This window comes from Astyanax mexicanus, chromosome 8 (assembly GCF_023375975.1).
Source record: "Astyanax mexicanus isolate ESR-SI-001 chromosome 8, AstMex3_surface, whole genome shotgun sequence".
Lineage (NCBI taxonomy): Eukaryota > Metazoa > Chordata > Actinopteri > Characiformes > Acestrorhamphidae > Astyanax > Astyanax mexicanus.
In genome coordinates, this window is record NC_064415.1 from 1,307,963 (window position 1) to 1,323,777 (window position 15,815).

General features: G+C 37.2%; 1 protein-coding gene across 2 annotated transcripts in view; it reads left to right on the plus strand.

Annotated features, from left to right (window-relative positions):
• Nucleotides 1-12,079, plus strand: part of LOC111191225 (serine-rich adhesin for platelets-like) — a 51,743-nt gene extending 39,664 nt beyond the window's left edge. For both annotated transcript variants that reach the window (XM_049482578.1, XM_049482579.1), the window contains exons 22-28: nucleotides 733-932; nucleotides 1,050-1,159; nucleotides 2,012-2,124; nucleotides 3,194-3,979; nucleotides 4,494-4,564; nucleotides 7,761-7,906; nucleotides 10,195-12,079. In XM_049482578.1, coding sequence (XP_049338535.1) covers nucleotides 733-932; nucleotides 1,050-1,159; nucleotides 2,012-2,124; nucleotides 3,194-3,979; nucleotides 4,494-4,564; nucleotides 7,761-7,906; nucleotides 10,195-10,379 — 1,611 coding nt within the window. In that variant the 3' untranslated portion in view covers nucleotides 10,380-12,079. The remainder of the gene's footprint in view (nucleotides 1-732; nucleotides 933-1,049; nucleotides 1,160-2,011; nucleotides 2,125-3,193; nucleotides 3,980-4,493; nucleotides 4,565-7,760; nucleotides 7,907-10,194) is intronic.
• The last annotated feature ends 3,736 nt before the right edge of the window (nucleotides 12,080-15,815 follow it).

Consider the following 15,815-nt stretch of genomic DNA (forward strand, 5'->3'; position numbering starts at 1 on the left):
TAATTTTGGGTAAATTGTGAAATAATAAATCAATCAGCATGTCTCTTCACTTGCTCATCATTCTCTTTAAGAGTAGATCAGGTGAGCTCTGTCTTTGGTGGATTGCTATTTTAATGGTGCAGCTACCTGGACGTGTTCAACAAACTCTTCTCAGCAGAGGAAACTGATTTACGGGAACAGCAATGTTATTTTATTTACTATTCTGTTTATTGTTGATGTAAAAGTTGGGTTTGTGCACTGCTCCCTAGCCAAGATAGCGATGAACGTCTGACTGTTGGCGTCTGTCTAGGTTGTATTCAGTCAGTGGAGCTCCTGTGTTTTCTGTTACCAAGATAAACAAGATAAAACTCCAGAAATGTACCTGAACACACCTCATTTCCAGAACACCACGCCCATCAGTGTAGATATATTCAGAAGATCTGCTGCTGTTTAAACCAGGCAGGAGGAAGGAGTGAAGATAGACTGTTGGCGGGGTGTAAGATAGCGATGAGCATTGCAAAACACCTTGCACAGAGTGTAAGTTAGGGCTCTAGGAGTAACTTTTAGGTGTTCTTCAGTTTGAAACATTAAAAGAATGCCTTAAAGTGCTTTGTGGAACACATCAATAGAAGAAAACAGAAAACATCAAATAGAAGAACTACTAAATTTGCCTTTATATTATTAACGCTTTGGAATTTCCTAGAGATGAAAGACTTTACTGAACACCAAGATTCTCACTTTCATCTTCTCTAGAATCTACAGATACACCCTGCAGTCGGGGACTTCATGCTCAACCAGACTCTGGACATAATCACCGCTCATTTCCCAGAATTCTCATATGCCGACTGGAATGACTGGTTTTGTATTAAGCTGGTTCCTCTCTTTCCCAGTCTAACTCCAGAGACCTTAAAAAACATATTAGTAAACGTCAACTGCACTCTTTACAAAATAATGTGAGTATGTGTTTTTTTTACACAGTTTCCAGCACTTTTTTCAAATTCCTTCCCATTTATTTCCATTGCTTTGCGAATAATGACTGGTGTAACTGGGATTTTACTCTTCCACCACAGTGTTAAAGGACTGAACCTGGGATTTGAGGAAATGTCTTTAAGCTTAAGGCAAGAAATCACCCCTCCTTTGGTGAATTACCTGAAGCAGACTCAGAAACTCAAAGGTTCAGGTAATTACTTCAGATTATGTTTATTTTTTTCATATCTTTTTTATCGTATTTGTTGCATTATAAGCTGCACTTAAAATCCTTTCATTTTCCCCAAAATCATTAGTATGCTTTATAATCTGGTGCTCCTTATGTATAAATTCTACCAGTCAGGTATTAAAGAGCAGTAAAGACACTCTGCTAAAGTACAGAGTTATACAGGAGTTTTATTGTTTTATAAGTTTCTCCAGCACTGAAACTGGAGCAGCGTTAGCATTAGCCGCTAAGCGTTTATAGCGCTAGCTCTTTCTCAGTTCAGAGGTGAGTATTAGCGGACTGTAGCCTGCTGCCAAACCTGGCTAGCACTGCTGGAGCAGAATTAGCATTACAAGCTAACCGGGCTAAGTGCTAGCTCTTTCGCTTTTCAGAGGTGAATATATCGGACTGTAGTCTCCATATTTACCATGTTAGCTAATATCACCCTGGCTTACCGGAACACTCTCAGATTTCCTCAGGGTTCCTATCAGGATTCCTCGGCTAATGCTAGCAGTTAGCTGCTAATGCTAATGCTGCTGCACCCAGCCTTAGCGGAAATCTGGAAATCTAAGCTTACTGTAAATAAACAGAAGTGCTTTACTCACCCAAATAAACAGGAAGTTTTTCAGGAGAAAATTCTATGTAGATTAACATCCAGGACTCGTTTTACTTTAAAAGATTTTTTTTTGTTAAGAATTACAGTTCTGTCTATTTAGCTTAGCTTTATGAATTAGAAGGGAAACACGGCAGAACCCCTGTTCCTTACTAGTGTGACATAATGTGCCTTATAATGCAAAAAATACCATATTTATATTTACTTCTTCTCTCTGTTCTTTACAGTCAGACCTTGTGGTCCTAATATTTCGCTGGACTGGACTTTGGAAAATCTTGGCAATTTCTCCTGGTTTGTGAGTGTGGAAAATCTGCAGTTGCTGGATCCTGATTTTTCTAAGGTAGGAGTTTTTTTTAGATGTTTTAATTTTTAATTTAATTTTTAATTTAAGGCATATAATTATGTCCTTTTTTGGCTTTCTGATTAAATTTGAATACTCAATTGACACAGAGCCCAACATGTCAGTCGGGGAACACCGCTCATTTTATATAGTTTATATAGATGTGAATTGAAAAACCTCTTTAAAGAAGCTTTAACATTAGGCTAATCAATCCTGATGAGAGCCAGTTTCATCAGTATAATGTTTTTGATGGTCTCTGCAGCGACTGCACTTGAGGATACTTTCCAAGGTCTTGAAATTCTTCTTTTAGGATTGACTGACTGACTATTTATGTTTTTTTATTTAATTGAGTAGTTGTTGCTTCTCATAACCTGGATTCGAACATTACTCAAATATTCACTATTCACTGTATACCTGTAACTCTACCTCTTCACTACTTTACTTTAACTGATGCTCTCAAACTTTACATTAAGAGACAAGAAATTCAAGTAATTAACTCTTGATGAGTTCAGCACAGCTGTTAACTGAAAGCCTGAATTCCAGGAGACTCTACCACATAAAACTGACTGAGAAAATCCAGCAGAGATGTTCAAAACTGATTATTCCACCAAATATTGATTATTTCTGAACTCTTAAAACTTTATGAATATGAACTTGTTTTCTTTGCATTATTTGAGGTCTGAAAGCTCTGCATCTTTTTTGTTATTTCAGTCATTTCTCATTTTCTGTAAATAAATGCTCTAAATGAGAATATTTTTATTTGTAATTTGGGAGAAATGTTGTCTGTAGTTTATAGAATAAAACAACAATGTTAATTTTACTCAAACATAAACCTATAAATAGCAAAATCAGAGAAACTGATTCAGAAACTGAAGTGATCTCTTCATTTTTTCTAGAGCTGTATATTGAACTGAGGTGTTTCTGAATCACTTGTTCACAGGTGTATAAAAGCAGCAGCTAGTCATGTTGCTTAATTGCTAAATATTCCACAGCCAACTGTCAGTGATATTATTATAACACAGTGGAAGTGAATGGAAATATAAATGTGATTTTTTGTTTTGTTTTGCAGAATCCACACAGTACAGCTCAACCAAACGAAGGATTGTCAACCAGAAAACAGATTTCTACATCGGCTCCATCTACCTCTAAATATTCAACAAATTCTGCCTCTTCTTTACCACCACTGAAAATAACTAAACCTAAAACGTCTGCACCAATCTCTAGACAATCTTCTTCCACCACAGGAGAAATTGAAGGGTCTACAATTACTGTTAAATCCACAGAAGCCCAGATTTCAACTCAACAGATTTCCACTCATCACCAAACATCAACTCTTCCATCATCTGCTACTGATATCAATCAAGCCACACTCCCAGTATCAACCAATGGAATCCATGCAACACTTCACCAGCAGTCTTCAACACATCAAGACTTGAGTGAAAGTGCAGCTTCTGCAAAAACACAAAGAGTAGAATCCACCAGTCACCAAGAAACAGAGGTCTTCACTAAACCTGAGGCGAATCCCGTCTCCAACGATCTAATACAATCTTCAGGAACCACTGGAATACAGGACATGAGTCCTGATACAACTGCACCGTTCTCAGCCTTAACAACCCAAAATACGCAGATTGACAACGACGCCACTGCTGTAACGACCACAACCGCCACGGCAACCTCTACAGCTAACGCTACGTCAACCGCTATGGCGAACGCTACGTCGAACGCGACCGGGCCGGCTAAAGACGGAGAGGGATCTCTGGTTTTGCGTATAAGCATCCAGAAAATCTTCATTCCTGCGTACAACAATGTTACCTCCAAAGAGTACATGAATCTGGCCCTTAATGTCACTACTGAGGTAATTCAGCCATATAAACAAATTTCTCTATATCCTTTTTTTAACTTCTGTGCAGTCCCGAGAGAGTACAGTGGGTCTTGCTCTCTCTCTGGGTGGGTACAGTACAGTAGATGGCGCTCTCTCTTTCCCCTCATCACTCCTAGGGTGATGTGGATCAGCACATACAAGGCTGCGTCTGTGAGCTGATGTATCAGAACCGAGTCGCTGCGCTGCTTTCCTCCGAGCGTTAGCGCTGTGATGATGCTACTTGGCAATGCTACATCAGCATCAGCAGCAGTTCAAAAAGAGGCGGAGTCTGACTTCACATGTATCGGAGGAGGCGTGTGCTGGTCTTCTTAACCCTCCTGGTGTTGGGGCATCACTAGTGATGGGGATTATACAGCTGAGTAGCAGCTGATTGGGTGGGACAATCGGCTTAGCTAAATTGGGAGAAAATGTGAGGAAAAAATGTTTATCTTACACCTTTACTGCAGTTCTTTGTAGTTTAATTGTTTAAAATATTTTTTAATTGCAGATGAATCGAGGTTTCCAAGAGGAGTATCCGCTCACATTCATCCGATCCTTCATCTTAAACTTAATGCCCTGGTACAGTATTTATTTATTCACTTCTTTATTTATTTTGACCACTCTGTTAGTTGGATTAGCCAGATTGAAAGAGGTTACAGAGCAGAGATAAATTATATACATTGATTTTTACCAACAGTTCCCATTAATCACTTAAACCCCTTAATTCTCCTTCCACCATCCTCACCCACCCACTTTGCAACTTGCCACCAACACTGAAATAAAGAGAAATACAGCTACATCTTTAAGCCAGCAGTCAAATTAAGGGGGAGTGGAGTACAAAAAAGGCTAAAACAATAATTACGTAGTTAGGTTATTTAACACATAAACAAAGCAACCAATTGAGAAATTGTAATTCTTGATTCTAATTTAAAGGAATAGCAGCTAAATATTGAATACCAAAATGTTTTTTTAGAGCAGGGCAGATCCAAAACATACAGCATTACTAAAAATGAAATATTTGTACAGTATTTACAAATATGTGCAAATGTTTGCTTTCTATTGACTGTGGTACGTTCACCCAATAGCACTGCATGTTGTTGATGTCACCAGAGGGTAGACTCTTTAGGAGCAGCTGTGTGAAGTACACTCAATAGCAGCAGGAAAGAACTAAAAGTGTGAGGCTACAAGATTCCTCGTCCACCAATGTCATCAATGTGTCCCCTGAACCTCCTAAACTACTGATTTTACCCATTTTGATGGGATTCAGACCCCCCAATTCCCTTGCAATTAGCGCCCCCCTGTCTTTTAAAGTCTGTAAACTGAGCACAATGTGTTTGAGTGTTTGTTGTAGAGGCATTTTATAAAGTCACCAAGCTCTCACCAGGAGGTGCACTACCCAAAAACTGCCTCTGAGAGTCTTCTATAGACCAGCAGGGGGAGCACCTTTTTCTATCTTTATTAATCCCACAATGGAGACATTTACAATGTTACAGCAGCACAGAGGAAAGGACAGAGAAAAAAATACTATGTATACAAAAATAATTACAGAAAAAATATAAAGATACTTAAAAATATATATAAAGTAAAGGAGAAATCTAGTGCATAGAGATATGATTATGGTAGGGTGTGACCAGTATTATTGCACAAAGAGTAACATTGAATAAATATCAAATAAATAGTAGATTTAAAATATTGCACTTAAAAAAAACAATGTTGATCTCCAACATCAGAATTGATTTATTTGAGCACATCAATTTGATCTATATTCAGCATTGATTCAGTGTTATGGTTATATATGTATGGTTTGTATTAAATTTTACTTATATTCTTTATTTTTTTTGTGAATATATATTTTTTTATTTTTTCAAACAAACATATGTTGCATACACACAATGACGCACCACAACAAATCAGTGATGTTAAGTAATCTGATTACTGATTACTGATTTCTCATTTGAAAAGTAACTTAGTTACTTTATGGATTACTTGATTTTAAAAGTAACTAAGTTACTTTACAAGTTACTTTATTAGTTACTTTCAGCAGCTGCAGACACCACCTCCCGCCGCCTTAACATAAACATTATAACCAGTTTTACCAAAACTCCCTTTATTGGAAAATGCATTTTTAACAGCAACAATTTATCTCTAGACATTTTAAGTTGAACTATTTCCTGAAAAAATAAGTTTTTGTATAAAAATAAAAGACCATTTCTCTTGATTTTACTAAACATAAATACTTGTTTTTATAAAATATATAAAATAAAGAAAGTCTTTCTTGACCTGACATATTTAACACTGTAAAACTGAACATTGAAGCTGTTGTTCTCTGCAGGGCAGCAAGGAGTGGTTTTATAAAACAGAACCGTGTATATGGTCTAGACCAGGGATCACATATATGCGCACTGCGGTCCGGGTCCGGACCCAGACGTTGTCCAATACGGACCCAAACCGATAAACTACTGAGAAGGATTTAATTTCATTAAATGAAGTTCATTTTAAGCATCAGAACTTTACGGTATGAGCGCTCTGCGGCACAGTAAACTCGCAGACCAATCACGTGTGGTGTAAAATCTTCAAACACTCTCCTCGGCCAATCAGATCTGTGCAGACCGCTGCCCTGGCTAGTGAATTGGGACGCAGCCGGGAAAAAATGCCTTTATACAGAGATAGGGAACCCGAGAACTGGCGGAAACTAAAGACACGCCAAGCGCCAGAGAGAAAGACAGGCGAGGAATGTAAAGGTGATGGGGAAGGGAGCGGTGTGAGAGTGTGTGTGTGTGTGAGAGTGTGTGTGTGTGAGGTGGAGAGAGAGAGAGAGAGAGAGAGAGAGAGAGTAACGCACAGTGATTTGGATAAGTAACATTAATCTGATTACTGGATTAGAAATAGTAACGCGTGGGGGCGCCGAGTGGTCTAGCGCTGGTCTAAAGCGCTGCCACTATGAGCAGGAGGTCGCAGGTTCGAACCCCTCATGCAGCTTTGCCATCAAGCTGCCGGCGCTCAGAGGGAGCACAATTGGCCCTGCTCCCTCTGGGTGGGTACAGTACAGTAGATGGCGCTCTCTCCCCACATCACTCCACAGGGTGATGTCCACAGCACAGGGCGTCTGTGAGCTGATGTATCAGAACCGAGTCACTGCACTTTCCTCCGAGCGTTAGCGCTGTGATGCTGCTCGGCAATGCTACATCATCAGCAGCAGCTCGAAAAGAAGCGGTGTCTGACTTCACATGTATCAGAGGAAGCATGTGTTAGTCTTCACCCTCCTGGTGTGTTGGGCCATCACTAGTGATAGGGGGAGTCCTAATGAGTGGGTTGGGAAATTGGCCGTGTAAATTGAGGAGAAAATGGGAAAAATTAGAAATAAAAAGAAAAGAAAAAGAAATAGTAACGCGTTAGATTACTCCTTACTGGAAAAAAAGGGTCAGATTACAGTAACACATTACTGACATCACTGCATCAAAGTCAGTAATAAGTAAATAATAAAAAGATGTTGACAATAATAGCACAGTGAATGCATATACAATAAGATAGATATAGTAATGCATGTTATATATTTACTATGAAAATAGAACAGTGTAGTATAATGTAGTTATAGCAGTTATAGCAGAACTTTTAAGTTCCGTTCACAGTATTTCACCAACAAAACGAGAGTTTTCAGGGTAGAAACATTGAATAAATAGAATACAATTTAGAATTTCTGCATATACAGTAGCTGAGTTGCTAATTTATCATAAGAAAATCTGACCGTTTCTTTCCGTTTTCTCTTCATATTCAGGCCTAATGCAGTTGCATTGGACACTCAGCTCATCTTCGTAAACGACTCTGTGGTTCCAAAAGATTCAGAGACGGTCGACACTCTGAGATCTGCAGTACGTTCCTCTAGAATCAACCTGAACATTCTTCCTTCCACAATCACTGTCGGTGAGTAGTTTTATTCTGGACGAATTTTATTTTCTATACAGTCACAAATACACAACCCTCTTCTGCAGATAAGATTGATCAGCTGCTACTGTAAATTCTGGGCAAAAAGTCGTAAGGAATATCTAGAAGAAAGATCTCTCACCAGGAGGTGCACTACCCTGTAAAAAACAACCTATAGAACCTACTCAATAAATGTGAGGCAACAATTCACACTCATTTTGTTTGAGTAGATTTTACCTCATGTATTGAGTAAAGATGACATAAATGTATCAGTTGTGATGCACTAAAAGAAATAACGTAAATCTTAACCAACATTTCTCAATACTGTTTACTTAAAAAAATTAAATGACATTAACATGATTGTTGCTTCTTCATCAAATTCTTATTTATTAGTTAAATATTATATAGTTTATTTTAATATGACTAGCTAACCACTACTTATTCGGAGATGGTTAAATCTACTTATTTAAGAAAATGTCAGGGAGTGAGAACCACAGCTACAAACCTCTGCAAACTTTACTTACTTAGAAGTTCCAGTTATTTAGGCATCCCAGGTTGCAAAAGTTGATTTAAGGGAGGTTAACCCCCCCCCCCCCCCCCCCAAAAAAAAAAACTTGCACACACACCAAAGGATAACGAAACTTTACTCACATATTGATTTTTTATTTTTTTTTTATAAAATTAAGAGTATTTAGAGGTGAAATAAGTCTTATCTTTTTTTTCTTTTTTTAGAAGGCCCTGCCTCTGCTTTTTTTTCTTTTTTTTGGAAAAAAAGCCTTTATTTGACAAATATTGACAGTTACAATATCACATAGAATTGCACAACATCAAAAACATTTCATATCATATTACAATAATTATTAATATTGCCTCCGCCATGATCTGCTTTCTCTCACTCACTGAACAAATCCCGTCCGGGAGGGGGGAAAAACACTGCCCGCCCACACTAAAACCTGATTGGCTGTCTCACAGACTCTTTGCAGAGAACAGGCCAATCAGAACCCTCTCTGTGGCCTGTGACGCGTTTCTTGGGGCGCTCGTTCTGAATTCCGGGAGATTATATGTGACTCGCGGGCATCAGGGAGCCGCTACCCAAATGTGGGAGACTCCCGCAGCTTCAGGGAGACTTGCTTTGTCTGTAACGCTATATCAACAACATTTATCCTGTTTTACTCAACATACTAAAACATGCACCAATTATCTTCCTGTAGCCAGGAAGATTTTATAATCGACAATAGAACTCGCCTCAAACACTGACAAACATTCAATCAAGAGCCTGAAATTATGTTCAGCAGTGAAAGCACTAGCTAGTTAGCTAGTTAGCTAATTAGCATTAGCTATATGCAAGTCATGCTCATGTACATATTTCCACAATACAACATGTAGTGTGCTATCTAGCTTGTTTGAAATAACCAACATTTTTATTGTGAACCTGCACACTTGCTATACACAGCATTACATTTTATTGTAAGGCAAATTAAGCAACACTAGTAAGGAACATGGGTGCCGCCATGTTTTCCTTTTAGTTCAGCAGATCTTGCCGCTTAGCTAAGCTAAGTAAACAAAACTGTAATTCTTAAAAAAAAAAAAAAACATTTTAGTTTAAAGTTAAACGAGAGCTGGATGTTAATCTACACAGGTTTCTCTCCTGAAATCTGTTTATTTTGGTGACTAAAGAGCTTCTGTTTATTTACAGTAAGCTTAGATTTCCGTAGATTTCCTTGGTGCAGCAGCATTAGCAGCTAACTGTGGTATTAGCTAGCACTTTGTCACACGTAGCTTGTTAATAACACGGTAAACACGCAGATTACAGTCCAAAATACTCACCCCTGAATAGCGGGTAATGCGGATGCTAATGGTGCTACAGCAGTGCTAGCCGGGGTTAGCAGCAGGCTACAGGCCAATAATGCTCTTCTCTTAAAAGAGAAAGAGCTAGCGCTTGGCGTAGTTAGCGGATATGTCTTTTAACACTTTTAACATGTCTTTTATCTTGGTTGTCTAGTATTTATGTCTATTTTCAAACATACAGAATTTAAGACAAGTTTGATTCTTCTTAAAAACTGATGTAAAAGTAGAATTAAAAGTGTATTAAGAGTAGATAGTGGGCAGGCAGCTTCTCTAACTCTCCTGTATGAGAAGATTTAAAAGCCTTTAAATTTTTCAGATTGTAAAATAAATAAAACTAAAACAATTTTACTGTAGAGATAAATGGTGGTTTTGTATCACCTGTATTACCTGTAGCCCGTTTACAGGTGAACAAATTTCACCTCCATCCTTCTTCCCTCCAGTTGCAGTGAACCCGGATCTGGCGTCCACTGGAGCTCCACCAATGGTCGAGCAGCAGAGGGAGGAGAGCAATACCCAGCGACCAGCGGTCACCGGCGGCACCACGGCAACATCCGTACCCACCATACCAACGCTTTTATTCATAATGCTGATGTCTTACTGCATCATAACCACCCTGCTGTACTGAGTTTAACATCATATTCCATATCAACCACTCAGCAACACCATAGCAACCTAACGGGAACAGTGTGGAGGAATCTGCACAGTCACTTATTATACTATATTATTATTATTATTATTATTATTATTATTATTGTTATTATTATTATTATAGTAAAAAACTTAAAATGTATTATTCCACATTATTTTATATAGAATATTTTGTGCAGGCACAAGTGCAATCAGCAATCCAACACACACCATAATAAATAACAGAATTATTAGAATTAATGAACAAATAATCAAAAACAGACTTTTATATAATTAGCTCTAGGCTCCAACAGACTTTTCTATTACAATAAACAACATTACTGTAATTTAAGGACTATTTCATGCTACTAAAACAGCTATAATATCATTGAATAATAAAGAAAATACACCTGTTACAATGAATCAATGTACTTTTATTCATGTATACATTTTCAGATTTACAATTTACATGAAAATAAATTAAGTAAAACAAAAAAATAGAAAGTTCAGCAAAATTTATTGTATAAAAACTTTAAACAGCTGCTCATTCCAATGGATTTCATCAGAGGTATCAAAGTGTTTATTTCTCTACACATCTATTTGTACACAATGTTATTTGATCTATTACAAATATTACAATTTATTTTTAATAAATATATAAAACTTTAAAGCATTTCCAGCTCCAATTATTATTATAACTACCTTAGAAAATGCTATATAAATAAAATTGTATTGTTGTTATTATTATTATTATTATTATTATTATTATTATTATTATTATATTGTCACTGTCCCTTGAGGGTTATTTTTACCCTTTTCTCTATATTTCTCTAAATTTACCTGATAAACTCTTTTTTCTTTGACTTTAAACAAGGCTTTGAAAGTAAACAAGGTTTTTACACCTCTCCTGTAAAGTTGCTGTTTTGGAGATACTTGTTTTTCATTGGACGGCGACACATTATATTATAGATGGTATAATAGTATAAATAAGTAAAAAAATTATTGAGAGGGATATTGTAAAAAAAAAAAAAAAAAAAAAACAGCAACTAAACAAATTTAAACAACACAGTACTGCTGCACTTGTGCCAAAACCACAAAAAATATTTCTAATTATTTATAATTATAAATTACTCGGTATAATAAATTTGCAACTCCTCTGTACTGATACATACGACTCAAAGTAATCCCTAAATGCAAATAATTTTTTACTTTTGATTTTGGTGTGAATTTTTTGTGATTAGACATATGTCAGTTATTATACATTATTATTAACCATGATCTAATGCAATCAGTTATATCAGTATAACAGTATGTTTATATGGGACAGAGATAAACACATTTAAAACCAGAAATAACAGAGCAGTTTTGGGTTTTACTGCGAGGAAATACATAAAAATGTGTCCCTTTTTAATTGAATTTATTAATTTAATTGTCAAATTAATATATATATATATATATATATATATATATATATATATATATATATATATATATATAAAATCAAGAGACAACACCTGATTGGCCAAGCTTGATCAACATTCATCATACAATCTTATATTTTAGTTATTTTTTCCTTTTTCCTCTTACATGAAATTAAATCAATCCTTTAATGCTGGTAAATATACTGTTTATATACATTCATAATAATAGACATGAAAAAAAAATAACGTAAATCATAACTTAAATTGTGAACGTTTGTGGGATTCATTTATTTTTCTTTCTGCATTAAAAAAGTTTTTTTTTTTTTTTGTCTAAATATTCTTTGAATAAACGTGGCAGAAAAAAAAAAAACCCTGACTGTTGCCTGTTCCTTTTTTTTTTTGTTGGAGCACAAATAAAGTCCCATAACTAGTTTTCAAACTGCAAAGTACTATATTACGCTTTCTTACATTAAATAAGTAGAAACTTTAAAATAGTTTAAATAAAGATAAAAAATAAGGGTTTTGGCCAGCAGGGGGGTTTGTGTGCACATGAATCCTCGAAAATTGGACCTTTTCTCAAACCACTTAGGCTGTGTTCACATTATCAGGCTGAAGTGGACATGCGACTTGAATGTGAACGGACAAATCTGAATTCATGCATCTTACTGCTCTTTTTCACATTAGCATTAGTGCTACATGCTTCTCTCTCCTACCCACACTGCATCTCTTGGTGCAGCTGTGAATCTATAGCTTAAAAAAAAAAAAAAAAAAAAAAAACAGCAAAAGCAAACCGCCTGTCCTTTTTCCTACACCTCCTGGACCTGAGCATGAACTTCAGAGCAGCTGTTTACTCTCCACTCCAGCAAAAGATGCTCCACATATGAGCTGCTAACTCATCCATTTCCCTTTATAAAGCTACGAGTCTCTCCTCTCTCTAATATGAGGGTTTTGTTGTTGGTGAAGAAGGAGGCGTTTATACAGGTATCAATGTGCAGCATGTGAGACGGTGTTTCAGGAACAGATTCTGTGTTCACATTACACACAGATACAGATCACTTACATTTACAGTGAATGTGAACCGACAAGAAAAAAACAGACTTGAGCAAAGTGGCTTGTCTTGTAATGTGAACATAGGCTTGGATAGAAAGCATTAAAGCTTCATCTGGCTATTAACTTTCAGCAACTCACTCCAGATTCACACTACTGATGGAACTGGCAGTAATCAGTCAATCACAAGAGTGCAAACACCTGCAGAGGGAGTAGCTTAGGCCACACAGAGAGAGAAGGCTTGTTGGAAATGGGTTAAGTTTGGGGAGAGAAGTAATGTCTTGACCTGCAGCAGATCTAACAGTGTGGCTCTTATTTTTATTGTTCTAATATTATTGCATTAAACTGCTTGGATATAACTTAGAATAACAGCTATGTATTTATTAGGAAAAAATCTAAATTATAAGCACAGAGTACTTTTAGCTAACTGGTAAGCTAAATACATGTTCGTTAATTATAGCTTACAGTAATCCTGCTCTCCTAAATTAACAAAAACACAGTATTCATTTGAAAATGAAACCAGGTAAATCAAGTTAAACATATATAGTTTTATTTTCTCAAAACTTGATCTGTGTGTTTTGATTCAGAGACAAGTCTTTTTAACTAGATATCAGAAACATCTCATCACAGTTTACATGGTTAGTTCAGTTACCTTTCTATTAGAAAAATCTCCGTATATCCAGATATGTTTTAAAATCAGCACTGAAACCCGGTGCAAGAACTCAAAAACCCTCAAAAATCCTCCCCAGCGAGGGGGTGGGGGGGCTGGGGCGGGGGCTTCCACCGCGCTACGCAAAACCAGCAAGCTGATTGGCTGTTTTTTCCTGAAAGGCAGAACTTTATCTGTGAACTGGCTCTGTGATTCGCGTTAGTAGATTTTCATTCACAGCGGACAGCAGCCTGTCTCCTCACTAATAATACAGTTAAGATGAGCGAAACGATTCGGGGCTACTGGAAACTTATTCGGGGATAAAGCCCCGGAAGCCCAGGCCAGGCCACGCCCCTGTGTACTATCATACATGAACAAACAGCTCTTACAGAAAATGCAGACTAGAAATTATTTTCCGACATTGATTTGGCGCCTCCTCTAGTGCAGCGCCCCTATGCGTCGCATACGCTGCATACCCCCTTTTTGCACTACTGCACACAACGCACACACACACTCTTTTTTTTTTCAAACCTACTGTCATAATTGAGCAGGTTTCAGATGCAAATCAAAGAATGCATTATTTAAATAAAGGATAGGACAAAGGCGTGGTAAGACAAAGAAAGGTCATTACCAGTAAACAGCAGCAGCAAGGAGAAAACATACCAGGGTTAAAAAACAGTCCAGAGGTCAAAATGTGGCCAGGCAATATTAGATAATAGTATTAGATAATAATATTAGTAACAAAGGGAACGAAAAAAAAAACATATTAGACAAGGACAGAAGCGTAAATACTCAGCACTGACTAAGAGCAAATGAGCCCCTTATAGAGAGCTAAAACCATGCGGCTAGTACTCAGGTGATCTACTTCCTGAAGTGTCATGTGCTGTGTCATGTGATCAGGAATGAGTGTGATGTCGGTGTGTTGCATCCTGGGCAGTGTAGTCTATCAGTGCAGACATCTATCTGGCCAATCTAATATTAAAATTATAGTATTTATTAATATAAATATATAATAATTTAGGACAGCATTTCTCCTTTTATAATGAAAACAACAATAATAATAGTAATGGAGATAAAACAAGCTCTCTCTTGTTTGCATTTTTTAAAATGCCAAAGCAACAGTTTTTGGAAAGAGAATTTAGAAAGAAAAAGAAATAGTTATAAATAAAGGTATAAAAAAAATGACAAATGCACAACGATCATCACACGATCATTATAATGTACATTATTTTGTAGAAGAGATATATTCTATTTTATATGATATACATGATAAATCTTTCTTCTTTTATAAATATGACATATATGATACATCTGTGTTATTTTATATATAACATATATGATTTATCTTTCTTCTTTTATACATGATATATATATATAATACATCTTTCTTCTTTTATATATGACATATATGATACATCTTTCTTCTTTTATAAATATGACATATATGATACATCTTTCTTCTTTTTTATATATTATATATGGTACATCATTCTTCTTTTATAAATGATATATATGGTACATCATTATTCTTTTATAAATGATATATATGGTACATCATTATTCTTTTATATATGACACATGATACATGTCAGGTCTTTTGTCTGTCTGCTTCTTATGTCTGTGTTATTCTCAGGTCTGTGTTTCATTCCCAGTGTTTTTCCACTCACCTGTGTTCATTTGTAGCTCCGCCCCTTCGTCCCAGGTGTTTCCTGTTTCCTGTGTGTGTGCACCTCTATTTAAGGTCCGTGTTCCATTTCCCCGGTGTCGATCCTTGTACGTTTATCGTCTGTCAGTGCTCCATGTTTTCCCCAGTTTCCTCAGTCCTGTTTTCCGTAAATCCCTGTGTATTTTGTAATTGTTTTCGTTAATAAATCCCTTTTTGTTTGCATTTGCGTCCGCCTCCGCGTCCACCCTACACCCGCACCTGACAGAAGGATCGACCCAAATATGGACGCAGCAAACAAGTGGACCGGCTCCAGGTTGGCGATCCGCCATGCACCATGCGGGACCCCGACGTTCTAAGGGGTCCCGCCAGCATGAAGAGGATCCCCTTACGGGGGAGGATTTTCTTCGGGGGGCGCTAAGGGTTGGTGCGTTGAGCCTCGGGTCTCATCCCGTGTTTGGCAGTAGCCATGAGTACCCGAGGCCATGAGTACCTGGGATGTGCGCCCAGTAGCTCCGAGGAGGAGGAGGAGCTCTACCCCGCACCAGCCCGTACTCCATTGCCGTTTCCCCCAGGGGCTGTACTCTACCCACGCTCAGTGACTTTCGCGGCCGAGATGCCGCGCTCCGAGAATCCCGCGACCGAGAGGCCACG